The 23961-nt window shown below is 36.0% G+C and overlaps 1 protein-coding gene across 11 annotated transcripts in view; it reads left to right on the top strand.

The window, feature by feature from the left end:
* The window catches only part of DLG2 (discs large MAGUK scaffold protein 2), a 2060086-nt gene that overhangs the window by 467139 nt on the left and 1568986 nt on the right, over window positions 1-23961 (top strand). Inside the window, exon 1 of one of the 11 annotated variants that reach the window (XM_086678462.1) lies at window positions 10234-10458. The exons of the other annotated variants lie outside the window; for them this stretch is intronic. Within the exon in view, the coding sequence (XP_086534588.1) occupies window positions 10429-10458 (30 nt within the window). The 5' untranslated portion in view covers window positions 10234-10428. Of the gene's footprint in view, window positions 1-10233; window positions 10459-23961 lie in introns of those variants that run through there. 11 annotated transcript variants of the gene reach the window in all.

Genomic DNA, 23961 nt, shown 5'->3' with positions numbered 1-23961 from the left:
CACTATGTCTATAACAGTTTTTTTGCCTGGAAACCATTTGGCCAAGAAGAGCTCCTGCCTTGATAATTTCTAGTTGTTGATGTTCAAAATAAGTTCTGATTGAATTAAAATATGCATCAGTGAGAATTTCTTAATTATCTTAAAAGTTGATTATATCACAAACAAAAGAAGTCATTATTATTGTATGAATGTAATATGTTGTACATAGTGTACAATGATATTGTAACTATTGTACACAGACAATTCTTCAAAGGCTGTTGACAGTAAACCACAACTTGGAAATCACAACTGTTTATATCTATTAACTATTACACTGGACTTTGGTGTCTTCATCTTCATAATTAGGATGTTAGATCAGATTATTCCTAAGGATTCTTCCAGATCTAAAGTCAAATCATTCTGTGACAGTCAAGAGCAGACAATAAATTATGTTGTATAGAGTCCACTAATAATACAATTAAAGTATGTTAGCCAGCAATAGCCAATGAACCCCGTGCAAATTTATACGTATGTAATAGATATGTATCTAGAACAATAAACAGGAACATCTTCATTAGGCCACATTAGTTTGAGAAACTTTCAACAATCCAGCTTATAGGCCAGTGATTCTTGAAGTGAATCCCCAACCCCCACAACCACCAGCATTTTTATCCTCTAAAGACTTGTTAGAAAAGTTAGTTCTTGGGCTCTATTTCAGATCAAGTAAATCAGATCAAGTAAACCAGAAATGCTGGGAGTGGGACCCAGACCCAGTGTTTTAATGAGCCCTTCAGCTGAGTCTTAGGTTTGCTACAATTTGAGAACCACTGCCATGAGTAGTAAACCTCTGGACTTTCCTCTGATCAGTCACTAGCCATCTTCCTGTCACATACTTTAGACAATTTAGGGAAGACCCTGAAAGTAATTCAAGTATTTATAAGGCAACTAAGATAAAATAAATTGCACCATGTGTACTGTTTATGTTTCTTGTTTGCATTTCTCATTATTGGTGATCTTCTAAAAAAACTCTGCATGCTGATTTTCTAACATCATTCAGGAAAATGTTAATGTCTGTATTCCTCTCTACTCTTAGTTGGCAAATTTTGGCCATAGCTTAATTCCAGGCTTCTGGAAGCTATTTTGCCCAGTGGGAGATATCCTCCCTAAAAGTATTGATCCATAAAAATCAGAATCAGAAATAGCTTTCAATTGCATTCTCTCTCTGTGCCATGGAAGGAAACTTTCCCTGCTTTTGTTATACATTTAGCCGAATTTCCATATATTTGAGCATGCTTTTGCCATCACTGAGGCTTAGACAACTGATTTCTCTTTTTTCCAAAGTGGTTTTATCAATTGCAGACTTTACCTCTGTTTTAAGGGCTTACATGAATCATGGTGTTGCCACTTGTCATAGGATGTGGAGAACTCTGAAGTTACAAAGGGCAATACAATTTGCAAAATTTGTTATAGGTATGTTTATAAGAACTGATGAAATTTTGTGAAATCTGTGAGAAAATTAAAATTAGGAAATGAAAATAAAGATATCATTGGGAATTCTAGACCTTTACTGATGAAGAAATATTTTAAATTTGATGTGGTTCATTCATTTTATTATTTCCATTGAACAATCTTAAATAAGTGGAAGTGTCTTTTAGGGCTATGCTCTGTGTTTAAATAAATCTAATAAACAAAGGGTAATATTTGGAGATTTGGTCTTCCAGAATCCTAGTGAGAAACAATGAGGACTTTTAATCAGATCACAGGATGATGAGGGAATTTTGACAGGACATGGTGACTAAGTAGATTTGAGAGATGGGTGGTATGAGAATGAAAATGGGAACATTTAGGTTGATTCACAGATAAACAGAGTGAATTCAATAATGTTGTCTTAAATTTGAGATAATAGTGGAACAGCTAAGAAGAAATATTCTAAGAGGATTTGGACACATTGGTTGAGAAACAAGTACGATGTCAAAATTAGGACAGTGTGGGGTGCCTGTGTGGCTCAGTTGGTTAAGTGTCTGACTTTTGGTTTGGGCTGGTGTTAGGATCTCACAGTTCATGTGTTAGAGTCCCATGTCAGGCACTGCACTGACAGTGCGGAGTCTGCTTGGAATTTTCTATCTCCCTCTCTCTGCCCCTCCCCCACTCACTCTCTCTCTCTGTCTTAAAATAAATAAACATTAAAAAAAAGTAGGACAGTGTGATAGAGTGTAAAGAGTATAGAGTGAAAAGTCAGATACCACAGTTTATATTTTGGCTCTACCACTAATTAGTCATGCAACCTTGAGTAGATTAAATAGCCTCTATTTTTATTGTAAAATGTAGGTAGTGCCTATCTTATAGGACTACAGTAAGAATCAAATGAAATAAACAGGACTGACAGCTAAATGCTCTGGTTACTGCTTATGTTTGGAGACATGATTGCAGAACCAAACGTCTCAAAAATATTTTAAGTTTTAGATAATATTTTTGTTGTTTGATATTTAAACCTAATTTCTTACAGATTTTTTTAAACAAATGATTATTTTTGAGAGAGAGAGGGAGACAGCATGAGCAGGGGAAGAGCAGAAAGAGAGGGAGACAGAGGATCTGAAGCAGGCTCTACACTGTCAGCGCAGAACCGCATGCAGGGCTTGAACCTACATACTGTGAGATCATGACCTGAACCCAATTTGGATGCTTAACTGACTGAACCACCCAGGTACCCCTAAATCTAATTTTTGAAGCAGAAAACAGATTCTAGCCAATCTTTTGAATTAGAACTGTTTGGTAAAGGTATTCAGTGGGTACTATGCAAATACCATAATGGATAGGGCATAAAATTACGTCTTTTTAACAAGAACAAAGAAGTACCAGTTGGAGAAAAATTTGACTATAGGGAACATATCAGACTGGAAAGGAAACGTGGTGTAAGAGTAGGTCATAATTGGAAAACAGAGAACTTGGGTCATTGTCTTTGTACTCTGATTATTTGGGCATTCTTGGGCAAATCACTTGGCCAGTCTATACCTCAGTTTCCTAATCTAAAGTAATTAGATAATTTATATTTTAAATAAAATTTTTAACAAATTGTAAACAAACTTATAACACTTTGATAGAATGGGAAAATTATTTCTTTTAGAGAATCCCAACATGGACTTTAATTTTTTTTCAGATTAAAATGTTATCCGTTAATGTACTCTGTTAAACACCTGCACATTCTGATTAAGAATAATTTTGCAGCTGAGCTCTATTTCACTATTTACTGTCCTTGCCAATATTTATAAGGAAACTTCTTTTCTTTAATGCTACTCAGCCATGGCAAGGAAAGCTTTTATGTTTGTTTGTTTTAATGAGAGCCGGCTGGGGATTTCCGTGCTTTTATATGTGTACCTTAGATGCTCTCCATGGTCCTTATTTTAAAATAGTTCTGAGTTAATCTTCCTGGAGACCTAAATTCAAAAAAAAAACCCCCACAGAATCATCCATTCCCCCACTCCCACCGCATACCAACATCAAGCTCTGCACAGCAAGTCCCACCTACCTGCTGGTTGCCCCTCAGTCTGAAAAAACAAACACAGAATCAAAGGATTAAAAGTAATTTCATTAGTAATTTGGAGCAATGACTCTCCTCAGTCTTAAATAATCTCTACTGCTGCCCTGCTAAGGGAGAATCTATCATCTGGAAAGCCTCTAGTTGTAGGATATTTACCATTTCCCAAGGTATTTATTCGATCTGGGCAAGTTTAAACATTATGCCGTTATTTTTTAAAATTTAAACTCAGGATATTCAAATTATTGTAGCACTGAGTATATTTTCTCTTTTCTAATGTCAGTGAAAGTAAAGTGGTAAACTTCTAAGTATCTGGAATTAATAAGGAATAATTTTTTTCTTTTTAATGAGATACTGTAGTTAACTGACTAATTTGCTTTACTAATGTAAAATGTAGAATGTAATTACTCCTCATTGTCTGGTTGATGAAGATATTGTGCTTTATCTTTGAGCACCTTGTAGTGCCTCAGGGTCAGTGTTCTGTCTATTAAAGATTAATCGCTGGACTTCTATACTAGCGTTTCAGTAGATCAGGTTATTGTGTTACTAACTCTGACGTTTTCATAAAGTGATTTTAACTAGTCAATCCAATTATCAGTATACTGATTTACTAGCTGCCTCTAAAGCAACACAAATAACTACAGAAATGATAGTTTGGCCATTTGATGTTTCTTTGTTTAGGAACTTAGTTTTTTTTTTTTTTTACATATGTTTGAAAACAGCAAAGTATATTCTTTGATAGATTAGGGAATATTCAGATATCCTGCCCTTAGAACCAAACATTTGAAGTTTATGGTATTTACCAGCTGGATAGATGAGTTAATAATTTCTAAAGTACAGCAGATCAGCATTCTCACAACAATGGGATGGAACATGGAGTTAGATGATCAAGCTTCATGTCCTCCTTCATCTTCTCAGTCAGTGGAGTGCCCTCCATGCACTGGTTTACCAACTGAGTAACTATATAAATTTGAGCAAGTTAATTTTTCTGAGCCTCAGTTTCATCACCTGTAAAATTATACTTAATTCACTGGTTGTAAATACTTAATGAGAATATGTATATGAATGTGTCTAAATACAGCCTGCTAAATAAAAAGTTAATGCCGAATCTGAAAATTATTCTTTACTTTATGTATTTGTAAATACTATGGTTAGTGTAAATCACATTTTTAGAAACTAAGCAATATTAAAAGATCTTCCCTGTGATACATCATATTCATTCATTCATTCATTCATTCAAAAAAGTCGCCAGCATCTGTTACACAGCTGGGCACTGTTCTAAACACTGGTGATATAGCCACGGACAAAACAGGTAAACTTCTTGCTCCCAGAAATAAATTTCAAATAGAGAATATGGCAAGATATGAATAAAGAAGATAATTTCAGATTGTGATAGTTGCTATGAAGGAAATAAATAGGATTATGTGATAGAGAATGATGGGAGGGAATGTAATTTAATTAAGGAGGTCAGTTGGGGAATATTTATAAAGTGCTAACATCTGAGCAGAGATCTGAATGATGAGGAGACAGCTGTGTAAAAACCCAGGGGAAGAGTGTTTTCGGCAGAGGGAACAACAAATTCAAGGCCTTGAGGAAGAATGAGAATGAGGAAGAATGAGGTCAGTGTGATGGGATGTAAAAAGGGGTAGTGTGGGAAGGGCAGTTAGCGATACTACAGAGATTATTTATGTCAACTTGAAAACAAAATTGTATTTCAGATCATATAACTTTCTAGATGTGTGGCCTGTGCACAACTACTTGGATTTCTGGACTCCATTTAACTCATAGCATTGTACAGTAATAGGAAAAATTAAGCCTTATAAGGAATGTACTTGATGTTCAGCAAAATTTATATAAACTTTTAGGGGAACAGTATTTATTGAATGTTTTCATCATTTTTAGTTTACCACTTGTAATTGTCTAAATTTCAAAGGTTGTTTCAATTTGATGATAATAACAAGGGGAGTGGTTACATGGTTATCAATTATGTTTCAATTCACTTACATAAGCAAAATTGACATGCAAACTATTGTGGGAAAGTAAGTGAACGATGAGCATTTCTGTGGCAAGTTTTGATTCACTCAAGATTCTTATTTAATTTTAAAATTTTAAAATTTTAAAATATTTAAATTTTATGTTTTTCTACATACTTAACATACACAGAATTGATAGACTCCTGCCTTTCATAAATCATTTTAGGGATCCGGTACTATCCATGATATTTTTTTCATCATGGAAACACTCTAGAAAAGTCAGTCCTTTTCTAGTTGATCCTAATTTCCTATTTGCCTCTGGAGAGTTTGGAAATGGGGGCAGGCATTTTGCCATGATCTGCCCGCAGTCTATTTATTTTACTAAGCTAACAAGCTATGCAGATGTCATTTGTGAGCCTGCTGTCCTGGGTATATGGGGAACAGACAGACGGGATGGAAGTCCATGTGGGTGGATTTCTTCAGTTATTTCCCTTGGAGCTGATATTTCTAATGTGGAGGCAATTCCTTCTGGGTTGCTCCCAAGGCCCTTATAAACTATAAAGACCATGGTATAGGAGCCCAGAGATGTGCCTGTCTTTTTGCGGGGGAGGAACTGCAAGTTGTTTGTAATTAGTTGTACAGAGTCCAACTTCTTCTCCTGGAGAAGGCCTTTCAAATCTGTGTCTCACTCTCAGGTTGGACCCAGGGAAACAGATACTGCCTCAGGAATGAGGTAGGATGAGATGGAAAGCACATTGTACTTTGGATTGGAATAACCTATGTCCCGTATCACATAGGGCAAATTATATAATCTCAGGGAGATTCAGTTTCTTCATCTATAAGTCAGGGGTTATATTTCCTTTTTGAAGGGTCTAGTGACCATCAGAGATAATATGTATAAAGTACCTGCCACAGTACTTCTGATAATAGCCACTTGATAAATATAAATATAATAAATATAAATGTTTATATTTGTAAATATCTTCTCATATACACATCAATATATTTCTTAAATATATAAATATATGTTACATATATTTGTTCTTAAATATGTATGTAAATGTATACATATATATGAACAATAGTATATGTGCATATGGTACTCAGTGGACAAAGGATGCATATCATAGGTTTTTTTTTTCTTTTTTAACGTTTATTTATTTTTGAGACAGAGAGAGACAGAGCATGAACAGGGGAGGGGCAGAGAGAGGGAGACACAGAATCTGAAACGGGCTCCGGGCTCTGAGCTGTCAGCACAGAGCCCGATGCGGGGCTGGAACTCACAGACTGCGAGATAATGACCTGAGCCAAAGTCCGGCGCTTAACCGACTGAGCCACCCAGGCGCCCCAACATATCATAGGTTTTAAAGCAATCTCTTGTCAAGAAACAAAATGGCATAACTGAAACTGTGATCATTCTTTCATTCCTGAAATATTTATTTTGTACCTCTTAAGTGCAGGTACCATGCTAGATGGCAGAGATATGCATTATATTTGTCTGCAAGGGGCTTAGATTCAAGGAAAATAAAACCACTAGGGTTTTACTTTCATACTGTTGGAAACAAACAAAATAAAGTAATGCCTATAAATGGTTAAGGTACAGGCTTAGTGCAAGTAATTTATAAAAGTAATTTTCTGATATCAAATTTCCAATGGTAGATTTTACTAAGAATCACTATGTTCCTGGATTGGTATCATTAACCTTAAGGAATATCAAGTAAAGCAATTTTCAGGCTGTGGCTTTATATCTTGCCAAACACTGTATGTGAAATCACAGACCCAGTTGAGTTCTATGTCTGTAAAAAAGTGCTTCAAGCTGATGCCTTGTTAATTTTAAAAATAAAAAGAATGTTTCCCTTGAGACAAAGGAGTGGATTACCTTCCATCATCTTTAAATCTGAGGAAAATCAATGGAGAGCCAGGTATACACAAAGTAGAAAGCTGCATCCACTTCAAAATGTTAGCTATTTTCTTTGATCTAAACATACAAACATTATCCAATTAATCACATGTGGTAAACAAGACCTAATGACTATACAACATGTATATTCCATGTGTATATTCCACATTTGTACTCAATATTATATGAATGATGCTTTTTCCGCGCACCCCCCCCCCCCCCCCGGCTGACAGAGATTGCATGTTATTTGTAAAATACCTGCTCGAAAGTGCTTTTATTTAATGGAAACCCATTGGATGTGTTCATATAAGCTGACTGCATAAAGATAAAAGATATTATTGATTCACTTCTTTTTCAAATATAAAGTGTGCATAACATTTTTCTTCCTCACAACTTCTAGCTAACCTCGTGGGTCCTTCTCAACTCAGTTCAAGGTTCCTCTCTGGAAAGCTTTCCCTGGTTACTCCATTCTGGGTTAAATGCCTCTGTGTTGTGATTCTCAAACACGCTCAGTGCATGCTGTATTGTCCTAGTTGATACATTTGTAGGCAGGGATTCGGCCAGCTTTTGCTCATCCTTGTGTCCCCATGTAAGTACATTGTCAAGTACATTTGTGGAATGAATGAGATTCTGGAGTAGACAAAGGGAAGAGCTCATGGTCTAGTAGGTGATATAAACATTAATCCAAAAATGATATAGTGAGCCCTTAACAAATGTGTTGGATGCATGACTTAGTACGTGTATATGGTAAGCCAGAAGTTATGCTAGATGAGTTGCCTTTATTCTGAAGGTCTTTACAGTTTGCAGAGTTCTTTGACCTGTGATTAGCCAGGTGGGATAAGTCAATCTCCCTTTGCCAGTTTGTCCATATTTTAGCTATCTCTACTCTAAGAAAATGGATACAGTTCCAGAATTACCTTTCTTCCAAGGATACTTTGTAAAATATCTATCTTACTCTGCTACACAATTTACTTCCTCTGTGTTCCTAATTCCTGACTGTCTTTGTTCTGAACATGACTAACAAAGCTTTGGATCTGCAATAAGTTACTAGGTATCTAGTGTTTGTGTTATAGAAACACTGATACCTAGGAATGCCCAAATGCATGATGTTATACATACTAGGAGACAAGTTTAGGAAGTAATGAATTAAATTATTATGATGGTGTAATAAATAAGAAAAAAGGGTAAACAGGCAAAGTGATGCTTTTTGAACCTTTTGAACCATATGACAGTCACCTAATTGAATGGACCAGGACCTGGGTTTTACTTGCATTATTTAACTTGAAAATTATCTGAAGATTATTATACCAGTAGGATAACAGTTTTTTATCTATAAACAATTTTTTGAACCACTTTTTTTTTCTTTTCTCCCCTGAACACATATCTGAATTTCTATGAACTTTTTAATTTTTTTTTTAAATCCTTAGAAAAGTGCTGTCATTTTGGTAGAACAATAGCATGTCAGTTTCTGAGATACTCATCTATTTAGCAATCAAGAGGATATCAAGGTTAGAAACTGAATAATTCATGAAAGATGGAAGAGTTTTACATGTTCATCTTTTTCTCAAATTGTTCATTGTAGAAAATATACTTTCTATAAAAAATGAGAGGGGGGTATGTGGTAGGTGGGGAATGGTTCTGCTGGTATCTTAAAGAAGTAAGCACAGTGTGCATAGGTTCTTAGATATGTCTTCGTGTTGCTCTCCATGATCCAGGTGAGTATATGTTTTCTTCTAGTGAAAAGGAGCCATTGATTTTCCATTTTTATTGGTCAGGTAGTGCTTTCCATTCTGTCATTCACGTTCTCTCTTCCTAATTTCTCCACCCCTTCTCTCTGCACCCCCGTTTCTTTCTGTTGCAGTCTGTCTTTGCCTGTGTGTCTAAGAGAATGAAGGAAGAGTCTATTATTATCCAGAGTGATGTTGTCCAGTACCTCAAAGGCAGTCTATGTGGCCAGTTCACTGGAAAATAGGGAGGGATTTGAGGGTAGGGGAAGGTTAATCATTTGGCTGTTAAAATGCTGCAGAAGGGAACACAAAGCTCTGCCCACGTAATAAGCGCCTGTAGGCAGCCAGTGAGGAGGGAAAAGTTTGGGAAAGAACTCATTTTTTGTCTCTCAGAATGCAGAACTTTTGTAAACATGTTGGAACCTCCTCTCACCCCAATTTTATAATACACTTATTTCTTTAAATATTTAAGTTGCTTGTGTATTCACGTACATCACTGACCACATAAATAGGTCCAGAAATAAAAGAAGAAATTTGGTGTTTTCTAAGTTACACCACCAAGTCCGCAGTTTTTAATGTTCCTGGCCCACTTTCCCTTTCCCAGCTGTTAGTCATTTGTAAGAAGCTGCCCTTGTAAATTGCAAGTGAGTTGGGATGTGATGTATTCAGCACTGCATGCACCGTAGCTTTTCAGTCATATCTTTCGAGTCATTTAGACTCCCGGGAATCATGTTCATAATAAATAGCTTTTTATTATCCAAAGCCGCTGTTCTGGCAGCCAAACGACAGCCCTTTGATAGATGGGCCGGGTAGTTTTTGTGTTGTGCTTACTCAGAGTTGTTAGTAGGAAAGACGAAGGCAGCAAAGGGGGGACCTTGGCAAAGCAGCTCTTATGGGTATACTGAAGCAGCAGATCAGAATTCAGAAACAAGAACGAGAGCTGAAATGTGATTCTCTGGTGCTTGGTGTTACACTCCTCTCCAGGATAGAACTGTGCGGGGCACTCACAGGAGCCTTGTTCCGATCACCGAATCCACTAAAGGACCATGCAGCCGCGGAGCCCAGCAAGCCACCGGGAAGTTTTGCCGGAGCTGATTTCTAGGGGATTTTCCGGTGCCTAGGAGAATCCTGCTGGCTTTGAGCTGTATGGAGGAGGGCTCCAGTTTCCCATGAGGGCCCCCTTGGAAAAGCCGTCTGTGCAGAATCCAGGCTCTGCTTCTCTCTGTGTGCCATTTATCAAAAGGCTTTTCTCACCTTTGCTGATTTGCTGGTGTGATTTCCATGTACTGAGTCCTGTGTAGGGATCCAGCCAGGATGGATTGCCTGTGCATTGTCACCACAAAGGTAGGATAGGAAACAGGGCTGTTGTTGTGTGCAGCATTTTTCTATTATTATTCTGGTCCTGTAATTAATCAGCTCTGGTAGGTGCTGGCAGTTCATGAGATAAAATGATTAGTATAATGTACTTTGCTGGGCATTTTGTTCCCCCATGAGGGTCTGAGGGACTTACCCTTATTTGATTTCAACTTCTTATAGTGATATTGTGTGTTTGTGCAAATGAAAGGAGAATTTGCCTGTGTGTTTATGGAAGGATTTGCTTTTGCCTCTATTTATAGCTCAATATTAAAATATCTATAGTAGTAGTGTAGCTTACACATCATTTTAACATATCAGGGTAGTCTTTCTGAGTGTGATAATTAGCTTTTCATTTAAAAACCATGTCTTCTATGCTTGAAGAAGCCAATCAGCTTTACTGTGGCTTGACATATTGTTTCTGATTGGAGAATTCTGATATTCTGCAATTTAGTGATTTTTTTAAAGGAAAAAAAAATCTTTAGGCCCTGGCTTAAAACAAACAGACAAACAAACAAACAAACAAACAAACACAATTTTTAATGTCAAACTGATTCTCTCTATTTTGATTAGAAGCAAATGAAATATTTGCGTTATGAGAAATAGAAATAAAAGTGGGAATGGAATAAAATCAATAGGCATTCCTATTATGGGTTTATAGAAAAGAGCTAAAAATTTCAAATGCATTTTATTTTATTCTGTCATCAGTTCCAAATAAGGTATTTAGATTTCATAAACACTGGTTATTTGAATAGAAATTAATATTATTTTTAGAAAACAACTAATTAAAACACACTTTTTCATTAGCTTTCTTTTCATTTTGCATATAAGCATACTATAAGTTAGTTTGAGCTATATCTTTTAGTAACTGACATTGATTAGACACCCATTAAACATGACAAAATAAATAGCTTAGTGCATAAGACTCATTAAGTGTAGACTTCCCGCTGTGATCTCCTTTTACCAGTTAAGAAAAGATTATTTAATTTTGAAGCCACGAGCCAAGTTCTTCTTAGTATGACCTTAAATATTATACTTTTCTTGATTATATTTCAGAAAATCTTAATGGATATCTTCCTTTAGTGCCTAGTCTCCCATGGCAGGTTCATTGATGTTAATAGATAGGAAGTCTAAAAACTTCTGGTTGGATTAGTTGACCAGGCCTCAAAGTTGCCTTAATACCTTCTTTTACTTTTAGAAGTTACCAAGCATCTCATTCAGTTTTTCCAGTTAAGTCAGTAAAAATAAGCTAAGATATATATATTTTTTTTTTAAACAGAAGAGCCAAAGCTCTATTCTTTTTTTTTTTTTTTTTAATTTTTTTTTTCTTTTTTCAACGTTTTTATTTATTTTTGGGACAGAGAGAGACAGAGCATGAACGGGGGAGGGGCAGAGAGAGAGGGAGACACAGAATCGGAAACAGGCTCCAGGCTGTGAGCCATCAGCCCAGAGCCTGATGCGGGGCTCGAACTCACGGACCGCGAGATCGTGACCTGGCTGAAGTCGGACGCTTAACCGACTGCGCCACCCAGGCGCCCCAGCTAAGATATATTTTTAATGCATATTTATTTATTTTCAGAGAGAGGGAGAGCACAAGAGCACATGGAGCAGGGGAGAGGCGGAGAGAGAAGGGAAGAGAATCCCTAACAGACTCTACCCTGTCAGCTCAGCGCCCAACATGGGGCTCGAACCCACCAACTGTGAGATCATGACCTGAGCCAAAATCGAGGGTCAGACACTTAACTGACTGAGACACCCAGATGCCCCTAAACTAAGATAATTTTTTTAAAAAGCTAGGTGGGAAATTTCATTTCTATATATAACCTAGGAAAGGAAATAGTCTTTTTAACATTTTTCACATTTACTGAGGTGTTACACTCAGTGTTACTTTTCTTGAGTAAATACAATCAGTTCTGACTTATATGTGTTTCTTAATTATTACCAAATCATAATTGCAGGTAACTGTGAAACATAATTAGTAGTTTAAAAATAAGTTATAAAAAGTTATTAATTACAACCCCAAACTGTAATCTGTTGCATTGAACAATTTATATCAACATTGAAATCTAAGTTTCCTCAATTTGGAAAACATAATCTAGTGAAAAAAACTCGTCATATGCTTTATATTCTCTTAACAAAATATTAATGACTACAGGTAAAAATGAAAAAAAAATATTCTTCTTCTTCTTCAAATGCTATATCAGACATAAATGTCATATTCCAATATTTTGATTTATCATACAAATTACACAATTCAACAGGACAAATACCCATGTAAGAATTTATGAATTTTCTGAATTATATTCATGAATGTTTCTAGGGTGGCATATATATCATCTTTATACGACAATCATACTTACAACAAAGTTATATTATGATGATGGTAAATAGTGCATGAATGATTTAAAAGCTCACATGAGTGAGGAGACTTCCTGGCTGGCTTCAGATGCCATATCCTGTCTACCTCACCCACACCACTGGTGCTCTTCTTTTTCCAAGTGGCTGTGCACTTGGGTTGTCCTTGCTCCCTCTTTCCTGGGACTCTGATAGGAAACCTGCCAAGAACTTGGAAATTTTAATTCTATCTTAGTTCAACTCCCATCTCTTTCTTCTCCAGCAATGAGTCTACCTTCTAACTGCTCTGGCCAAGATGCTTTCTTCAAGTCTTGCTTTACAGCAGCTGTGTGTGAGACTGGAAATCCTTGAAGTCCTTTCCCCACCCCAAGATTTTATTTAAATTTCATTTATTTAACATATTGTGTACTATTGGCTTCAGGAGTAGGATTTAGTGATTCATCACTTAGGTATAACACCCAGTACTCATCCTTAACTCAACAAGTGCTCTCCTTAATGCCCATCACCCATTTAGCCCATGACCTCCCAGCAAACATCAATTTATTCTTTGTATTTAACAGTCTCTAATGCTTTGCCTCTGTCTCTGTTTTTATCTTATTTTACTTGTCCTTCCCTTTCCCTGTGTTCATCTGTTTTGTTTCTTAAATTCCACATATAAGTGGAATCATATGGGATTTATCTTTCTCTAATTTATTTCACTTAGCATAATACACTCTAGTTCCATCCACATTGTTCATTCTTTTTGATGGATGAGTAATATTCTATCATATATATATATATATATATATATATATATATATATATATATATCTGTCAATGGACATTCGGGTTCTTTCTATAACTTGACTATTGTTGATAGTGCTACTGTCAATATTGGGGTGCATATGCCTCTTCGAATCTGTATTTTTGTATCCTTTGGATAAGTATCTAGTAGTGAAATTGCTGAGTCATAGGGGAGTTCTATTTTTAGTTTTTTGAGGTACCTCCACTCTGTTTTCCAGTGGCTGCACCAGTTTGCATTGCCACCATTAGTGCATGAGGGATCCCCTTTCTCCACATCTTCTCCAATATCTACTGTTGCCTTAATTGTTAATTTTAGCCATTCTGAAAGGTGTGAGATGGTATCTCATTATGGTTTTGATTTGTATTTCCCTGATGTTGACTGATATTGAGCATTTTTTCATGTGTCTTTATGCCATTTGTATGTCTTCTTTGGAGAAATATCTGTTCATGGCTTCTGCCCGTTTCTTCACTGGATTATTTATTTTTTGGGTGTTGCATTTGACAAGTTTATAGATTTTGGATACTAGCCTTTTTTCCAATACATCATGTGCAAGTATCTTCTCTCATTCTGTAGGTTGGCTCTTAGTTTTGTTGATTGTTTCCTTTGCTGTGCAGGAGCTTTATATCTTGATGAGGTCCTAATAGTTCATTTTTGCCTTTGTTTCCTTGCTTCCAGAGACATGTCTAGTAAGAAGTTGCTCCAGCTGAGGTAAAACAGGTTGCTTCTTGTATTCTCCTCTAGGATTTTGATGGTTTCCTGTATCCCATTTAGGTATTTCATTTATTTTGAATTTACTTTTGTGTATGGTATATGAAAGTGATCCAGTTCCATTCTTCTTCATGTTGCTGTCTAGTTTTCCCAATGCTATTTGTTGCAGAGACTTTTTTTCCATTGGATATTCTCTTCTGCTTTGTCGAAAATGAGTTGACCATACATTTGTGGGTACATTTCTGGGTTCTGGGTTCTGTTCCAGTGATCCATGTGTCTGTTTTTGTGCCAGTATCATACTGTCTTGATGATTACAGCATTGTAATACAGCTTGAAGTGCGGAGTTGTGATGCCTCCCACATTGCTTTTCTTTTTCAACATTACTTTGGCTATTTGAGGTCTTTTTTGGTTCCATAAAAATTTTAGAATTATTTATTCTAGCTCTGTGAAAAATGCTGGTATTATTTTGATGGGGATTGCACTGAATATGTTGATTGCTTTGGGTAGTATAGACATTTTAACAATATTTGTTCTTCCAATGAGACCAGAACTCCTAACTATTTGGATCTGTCCTGGGGTCCATTTCATCTGTGGTGCATCTCAATATCACCCTTGTCAAAGTTTTCACTGGGAAACACAAATATTTCTCCTGGTTCTCTTCATTACTTCCTGTATTGGTGAGAAAGACACTTACTGCCCCCTTGGATCATCCTGTGACCTTTGTGCCTGCTTTATTCCCCCACTTCCTTCTATTACACACATTGTAGAAATAAATTCCTCTTCATGTCTCTGCTCCACATTCCTAAGAATGGATGTTATAAGATTAATGAGAGGAGAGATTATGACAAATCAAGACAAAGCACTGCATAATGGCAATATAAAAGGATCTATTAGACATACCAGAGAAGTGGTTTTATTTTTAGCTTTTCTGCATAGAAAAAAGAAATGATTGTGGCACATTTAATAATAATATAACCCCCTTGATAAAATAATCCTACCCTAGATCTCACCCATAAGACTCAGGTTGCTTATGGTCTTAATTGCTTTAGTCTGGTTAGACTGGTTTGCCCTCAGATTTGGGGTAAGATCTTTTAGGCCAGAGAATAATCAGAGCAACCAAAAACAGAATTTCTGCCACATGGATCCCAAGGTCCTTTCAGATGTTCAGAAAACTCACTTTCAAAGAAGATTGAGTCATCTCTTTTATATGACTGTTTCTGTCCAGTTTCAGTTTCAACTCTTTTGTCACAGATGTCACTACTGAGACAGAGAAGTAACGTGACTTAGTGTGAAGGGCAGAACTCTAGAGCAAGACTTGGATTTAAATTGTAGTTCTGACAATTACTAGCTTAGGACTTACTTGGGTAAGTTGTTTAACCTGATCTCCCTAGGCCTGGATTTATTCATCTTTGAATAGGGTGTATTATCTATGTGTGAGTGATATTGTGGTAAGTATAGAAAGTACCAGCACAACTCCTGGCACATGGAAAGAATTCAACATAGGACAATTTATTGAGCAGCTCAAAATTTATATCTTTAATCTATCCTTCTGTTTGGGTGTGGTCACTGAGGAAATGAGGTCACCTCAATAATACTAATTAAACACAACTTACTAGTTAATATAACACGTTTTATAGAGTGGACATTTCTTAAATATATTTTTGAATAATTGTAAGATAATATTCCTCCAAATTTTGATAACTAAAATACACGGAAAATAATGTTAGACTATGTTAAGGTGGAGACATGCTGTTAGGTGATTGGCCAATAGGACAACAGTTCTAGATAGGAAGCAGAATATTCTGGGTTAAATTTAATAAAATGCAAGCAGTAAGTAGAAGTTTTCTTTTGTTGTGTAGGGATTTGTAAGTACATATGTAATAGTATATTGGCTGTACAAGAACAGAAGAAAGGTGGAACTATGTAAAATAAAAATAAATCTTCACTTTGTGACTTTGTGTACCAAGAGGCATCTGGGCTTCAGTGTCCTTGCCTGTAAAATGAGTGTATTTTATTGCATCTTTGTGGTTCTTTCTTTTCCATCTCTAACCAATAGTATTCTAAAGTATATAATCTCTGCAAATAAAATTATTTATGTATACAAAAGGTCTTAAAAAGTAGTAGTGGGTGAAACCTATATTGATATCATTTCAGATGTCCTTTAGCCAGACTTACAGATATTAAAGAAAAGTTTTAAAAGATCTACAAAGACAACTATAATATGTTAGGTTGCTTCTGTAATTTGTAATGAAGACATGATGGTACCATTAATTTTTAATGTGTTTAACAGTATTAACAGGTTACTGTGCATAATAAAATTTAAATAGTAGAATGAAAAGTGGACCAGGCAGTTTAAAGTATGTTTTATTGATGTTTTTAATATATATCTCTTCTGTAAATAAGATATCACTCTTTGACTCCATCATCCCACTATCTTTTACACTGAAGTTGCTCAGAATTTCTAAAAGGAAACAGAAGTTGTTGCTGAGCATTAAAAATATTTTTTAATCAAGGCTAGTATCATATTATTTATTATGACTTGAATAGAAAAAAATTGCACACTATATTGTTAGAAATGAAATTATCATAGAAATATTTACAACTATAGTTTGGGGGGGGATACAATAATTTTTATTTTCCACCAGATCTTTATGTAGAGAAAATGAAACAAATCACCAAGGCAACAAATAATTTGCCTGAGAGACCCTGTCTTCATAGACAAAACTGTATCTTCATGCAGGTGTATAGTTCCATCTGCTCTCATGGTAGAAGCAGCACACCCATACATTCACTTTATTTGTCTAACGGGTATTTATTTATTGAATGCCTAATATGTACCTGACATATTGGAAGGCATATGCATACGATGCACAATCTGTTACCATGGAACTTTTAGGCTAATGGTGAAAACAGCTAATTATAGAAATAACAGTAATGTGTGATAAAGGGGTGAATATAGAATGATATGGAAAGGAGCACAGGGAATTCTATAGAACCTGGTGGGCTTAAATGCGTGGTAGGCAAAAGCTTAGTTTCAGGGAAGGGTTTTCTGGGGAAGTGACAATTAAGCTGATATGTACCATGAGGGCACAATGGGGGTGGGAAAGTGTTTTAAGCAAAGTCCTAGATGTGACAGATGATAGATGATAGGTAGATAGATAGATAGATAGATAGACATAGATAAACAGATAATGAAGAGAAGGGAAGAAAGAGAAGAAAGAGAAGACAGAAAAAAGAGATAATGGTGGATTCAAGAAAAGGAAAGGCAATGTAGTTGGAACATAAGGAGTTCAAAGTGAGTGGCAAGATACAAAGGGTGCAGAGATAAATAGGGACCCAGTTATGAGTATCAAGAAGTTGAGATGTTGTCTTAAAGGAAATAGGATTTTCCCTTTATCATTAACAATGATCCCAAACCCCAATTTTCTCTGACTTCCCACTCAGTTTGTTTCCCTGACTTGAGCTTTCTCATTCTATTTTCTGTCATATCCCTCTTTGCCCATCCTTCTGCCTATTCATAAAAATAGTGGTTTTACCTTTCACTAGCTGGATGACCTTCCCAGAACTGTATTTTTTCTTTTCCATAAGTTGGCACCTGTCGCACAGTCTTGTTTTTAGGATTTAATTAGGTGATAAATATAAAATGCTTAACATACTACCCTGTAGGGGTAGATGTACTGTTTTCTGTTGTTGTTTTTTTTAACTGGAGTCTACAGTCTCCGTATCTTCCTATAGTTCCTTGGTGCTCTTCTCATATTTATCCTGCCAGTAACACTGGTTTTGATACCTGTCATCCCAACCAAGTGTCTGCATGGTGGCAGGACCACTGTACAGAGACTAGAGAGCCACAGAAGCAGGAGACATAATGGACCAGAGAAATCTACTTGGTGGCAGAGAGAGGCAGAAAAACAGCTTAAAGTAGGGAAAATTAAATAGATGTGGCCTTTTTTTGTGTAGAAAAGTAGGAAAAATAGGCAATGTGAAGGGATTCCATAACTCTATTAATAACCTGGGATTAACCATTTTAATAACATAAAATATTTTGGCATATTAATTCCACTAATATAATAACCTAATTTTCCTTTATTAAGTATTTCATACAGCAGCCAGAATTATCAATCTAATACCTAAGTTCAATGATGTAACTCTGAAGTGGAAGCCCTGCTATAGCACCCTATTGAACTCAAGTTGAGTAGTTGTCCAAATTCTTACTTTAGTACACAATTCTCTTTTGATCTAGCTCCTGAATTCCTTTCCTGTCTTATTTTCCATCATTCTGCCTTGTGTTTTATATTCCAAGAATCTTAAAAATTCATGAACCAGACCATTCTTATGTCTATGCTACATTTTATGGCCTTCTTTAAACTAATTGGCATACTGGCCTTGGTGGCTCCCCTCTATTCTTTGAAGGTACCAATCATGTTCTTGCTTTGGAGACTACCATTTACTACTCCTCTCTCTAGATGGTTCTGTCCGCCTATCTAAATCCTACCTGTATTCCAGGTCTGACTGTACATGCCACTCACTTTCCTAAAATCCCCAGTTAGATTATATACTCCTGGTGTTATCTTATATTATCCTATATTTCCGCCTGTCATGGTTCATAATTATGCACTGATTTATATGATTGTTTTCTCAGTGTCTCTCTCTTGACTAGACAGAGCTCCACAAGGAAAGAGACTATGTCTATTTTTCTCATTTTTGTATACATAATGTCTGGGACATTTCTTAGCACATTGAAGGAACTTGATGAATTTAATTAACTCATTCACTTTTCAGATCAACCCCATGAAGTAAAATCCTCCATATCTTTTTTTTTTTTTTAATTTTTTTTTTCAACGTTTATTTATTTTTGGGACAGAGAGAGACAGAGCATGAACGGGGGAGGGGCAGAGAGAGAGGGAGACACAGAATCGGAAACAGGCTCCAGGCTCCGAGCCATCAGCCCAGAGCCCGACGCGGGGCTCGAACTCACGGACCGCGAGATCGTGACCTGGCTGAAGTCGGACGCTTAACCGACTGCGCCACCCAGGCGCCCCGAATCCTCCATATCTTAAAGATGAGGCATACTTACACAGCTGAGCAGCTTCATAGTGGGGATTCAAGTCCAGGTATTTTTTGACTTTAATATCTATACTTCTATCCACTATCATTACCCCCTTGTTGAATCATTTCAAGGTTATTATTTAGTCAAAACATACTCTTGATACTATATTTTGGATTTTGTTCATTTTCTACCTAAAACACCTAATTAAATAAAAATAATACACTCACTTAATGGTTAGTTTAAAATTACTCAGAATTAGATATAGATTTGCTGTGTTTTGGACACATATCCATAGCCTGTGAAAGTAAACTTGTAGAATGAGAAAAAAAAAAAAACTTTATGAATCATGCCATCCATTTATTAATATGTCTGTAGTAAATGATCTTTTCTGCCAAACTTAATTACCAAGGTATTATTCACAACATTAGTCCTTTTTTTTTTTTTTTAACACTTTGAGGAAAAGCCACATGTGCTGTGAAGAGCTAGGAGTCTGAGAGGATTGTCCTTGGAAGACCTTTAGGTAAGGTCTTTAGACAAATGTGGGTTTGCAAAGCAAACAAGTACAAATCAAATTTTGCAAATCAAATAATATTTAAACACATTCATTGTGCTCAAAACTGAAATAAATCACATAACTCTCTTTATAAATTAGAAAAGAATATATCATAGGGCGACTTCATGGCTCAGCTGGTTAAGCATATGACTTGATCTCGGCTCAGGTTATGATCTTATAGTCCTTGAGATCATGCCCCGTGTTGGGCTCTGTAGTGACTGACAGTGCAGAGCCTGCTTGGCATTCTCTCTCTCCTATCCATCTACCCCTCCCCTAGTCTGTCTCTCTTTCAAAATAAATAAATAAACATTAAAAAAATTGAATAAAAAAAAGAATACATCACTTCTCTTTATTATGTACCCATTATTTCATCCGCATATTTGTAGATAAGATTTTTCTTTTTTTTAAATGTTTATTTATTTTTGAGAGAGAGAGTGAGAGAGAAGGGGAGAGACTGAGAGAGAGGGAGAGAGAGACAATCCCAAGCAGGCTCAATGCCATCAGCATGGAGCCCGATGTGATGAGAGGCTTGATTTCATGGTTGGTTTGTGAAATCATGACCCCAGCTGAAATCAAGTCAGATGCTTAATCAACTAAGCCAACTAGGCACCCCTGTAGATAAGATTTTCTTAAAGGAAATTACCCATGATTATAATTGCTTGAGAAACCCATCTCACTGCCTATGTATGTTTCACCAAGGGCAATATGGAAGTGTGCATTGAATCAAGGTTCAGAAAGTAAAGTTATAGACTTGGGTTTGCATTTATTATATTAGTAATCTTAGTAATTTTAGTCAATTCAGTTTACCTTTCCTGAGGCTTTTTTCTCAAGTTGGAAATGGTGATAATGATACTGGTTTATTAATATTTCTTTCACAGGATTATTGTGCAGATTCAAATGAGTTAATTCATTTGAAAAATATAAAATACTATATACATGGAAAGAGTGGCTATAATTATTGAGAGGAGGAAATCCTGAGTAAGCTGGGATCTTTTATTACCCATAGCATTATTGTAGGGTGGAGAAAATGAGAGTTGTATTCATATATGTATTAGAACTAATTTTATGCTAATTACAGTGACCCACGCAAATCGGCCAGACATGTCTGAGGTCTCTCAGAGAACTAAGTATTGGGAAGTTCGACAGCAGTTGGCATCCACCGCTGAATCACTCAGAGGGACAGCATAGCATAGTGAAAGCACAGCCTTTGGAGTCAGATTCTTGCTCTATCAGTCAGTCATTCTGTTGTCAGGAATAAATTACTTAATTTACCTAAATCTCAGTTTCTGTATTTATAAAATGAAGTGATAATAAGCACTTCATAGGGTTGTTGTGAGGATTAAATGCAATATTCATTGCCTCCACAAATATTTACTGAGTGCATACTGTGTGTCAGGTAGTATTGTAAGCAGTAGAGATATAATAGTGAATAAATTTAACAAATGTCCCTGCCCTCAAAGAACTTACATTATAGACCTAGGAGATTGGCCATTAATAGGCACACAAATAATAAACATAATTATAGATAGTGATAAATGCTATAATTAAAAAAGCAGAGAAACGGAATATAGAAAATTGGATGAGTGTAAAAAGGGACAAGAACTACTCTAGATAGGGGTGGACAGGCATGTCCTCTCTGAAAAAATTTCTGGGAACTTGAAAGGACTAGCTTTGTGAAGATCCTGGGACAAAAGCATTCTAGGGAACAACTAGTACAAATATACACATAAGGCTTGGTATAGCGACTGTACATAACATCTAGTCGCTAAATAGCTAGAGATGTTTTTATTCCTTCTCATCATCCTCTTCCTTTTCCTCCTTTTTGAGGAATTTGATATTTAAGGATAAAGTTAATAGTAAGATCAGTAATTCAATTACCCAGTTATTATTCCAGTGGTAAATTTCTATCATGTAGTCATGGTGATGGAATTTCTTCTGACTTTAGTGAATATTTCCCAGGTTTATAGGCATTTATTTGTGAGAGAAAGAGACCAAATGTTTTAACCTTTTCTTCCAGCGTGCATTCAAAATTAGTACCACATTTAAAATCCTTTGAAAATAGCCCTCTCTCCAAATTCCTCTATTCTAAACACCTACCCACACATGCCCATTTCTTGGTTTATAAGTGTATAATTCAGTTCTTGAACTAACTTTTCAGGGGATAGCAGGTTTTGTGAAAAATTGGTTTGACAGCAAATGAAAAAAAATTCTTTGGAATTTAGAATTGTATTTACGTATTAAGTTAACTTAAGTCAGAAGTTCCAGGAAAAGTTCCATTCTCTGGAGCCCTCTGAACATAAATCACTCTCCTACTCTGTTCTCTGCTCAATGGATAGTATGCCACTGTCTCAATTGTTATCAACAGTGGGATTTGATCTTGACTCTTATTTTTCCCTAAATCCCAATGTGTCCTAATTCCTATTCATTCTCCTTGCCTTGCCCATCCTCCTACCCTTTATACATTTCCACATTGCCGAGACCTTCGTTAGTCCTCGTATGTTTATACATGTGTATGCATATGTTGTGTGTATAATTTGTATTCATGTTTCAATTCTGGTTAAAACCCTTTAGGGGTTTCCTGTTCACTACTATTCCATTATTAAACATGTGACCTGTTGATCAGGGACAATGTCATCCCTTCAGAGCTTGTTAGATATACAGAGTTTCAAGCCCCATGTGAGAACTACTGAGTCAGAACCTTCATTTTAGCAAGATCTCTAGCTGATTTTGCACACTAAAGTTTGATGAACACTGACCAGCAGGATAAGTTTGCATACCCTCTGTGTTATATACATGGCCTCGTGTTTGGGCCCTTGCCTAACTTTCATATCTCAGATTCCATCATCCTTCATGCCTTAATTTGAACTACAGTCACTTACATTTGTTTCCCCAAATAATCTGAGTTCCTTTCTCCCATTTTTACCTGATTTCTTTATGCCTAGAATGCCTCTCAACTTTCTACCCTTACCTAATAAGCTTCTACTTGACCTCTAAGACTCATTTAAATGCAGATTCCTACATAAGCACTACGTAAGTAACTGCCTTACCAGACTTAGCCTGTGACTCTCCATGTATCTGTGTAATAGCCATTATGGTGCTGATAGGTATACCATTAAGTGTTGACTTATTCTTTCATCTAACAGACATTTGATAGATATTGCATTGTTGAATATGTGTTTAAGAATGAAAGGATGAAATGCTTCCTTCCTGCAACTTATACACACACACTTATGCACCTGTATGTGTGTGTGTGTATATATATATGTATATATATATATGTATATATATATATACACACACACACATATATATGCATATATATATATATACACACACACACACACATATGTATGTGCACATATGCACAGGTATATGTAATGTGTACTTTGATGGATAGACTATTCAGTTGACAGGCAATTGGTGAACTTAATCTGTGAATGGTTGCTGGCCTGAAATGACACTTTAATTTTTTTTTTAACCTTTATTTATTTTTGAGACAGAGAGAGACAGAGCATGAACGGGGGAGGGTCAGAGAGAGAGGGAGACACAGAATCCGAAACAGGCTCCAGGCTCTGAGCCATTAGCACAGAGCCCAATGTGGGGCTTGATCCCACGAACCGCAAAATCATGACCTGAGCCGAAGTCGGACGCTTAACCGACTGAGCCACCCAGGCGCCCCTGAAATGACACTTTAAATATCATTTTAATGTAAGAGAAAAGGACTAAAGGAGATAAAAGTCCTCACACACACGGAGAAAAATGTCAACTGGATCGTATCTATGATAAACCAGCTCTAAAGATCATCATGTAAACTTCTAAAATTCAAGCATAAAAATACTTATAAGTCAATGGCACTTTTTATTAAATAAGAGCTAAAGCAGTCAGATTGGTAAAATAATGCCAACTCATGTCCATTAATTTCACAGAGATTTTATATAATATGATACTTAATCTTGTTTTGGAGAAAATTAGTTGACTTTACAACATGTATATAATATATTTAACATACATATATTATAAAGGTATAGAATTTTTTTATACAGTATA

This window comes from Puma concolor, chromosome D1 (assembly GCF_028749965.1).
Source record: "Puma concolor isolate L17-30 chromosome D1, mPumCon1.1.hap2, whole genome shotgun sequence".
Classification (NCBI taxonomy): domain Eukaryota; kingdom Metazoa; phylum Chordata; class Mammalia; order Carnivora; family Felidae; genus Puma; species Puma concolor.
This window is presented reverse-complemented; position numbering and strand designations above follow the sequence as displayed.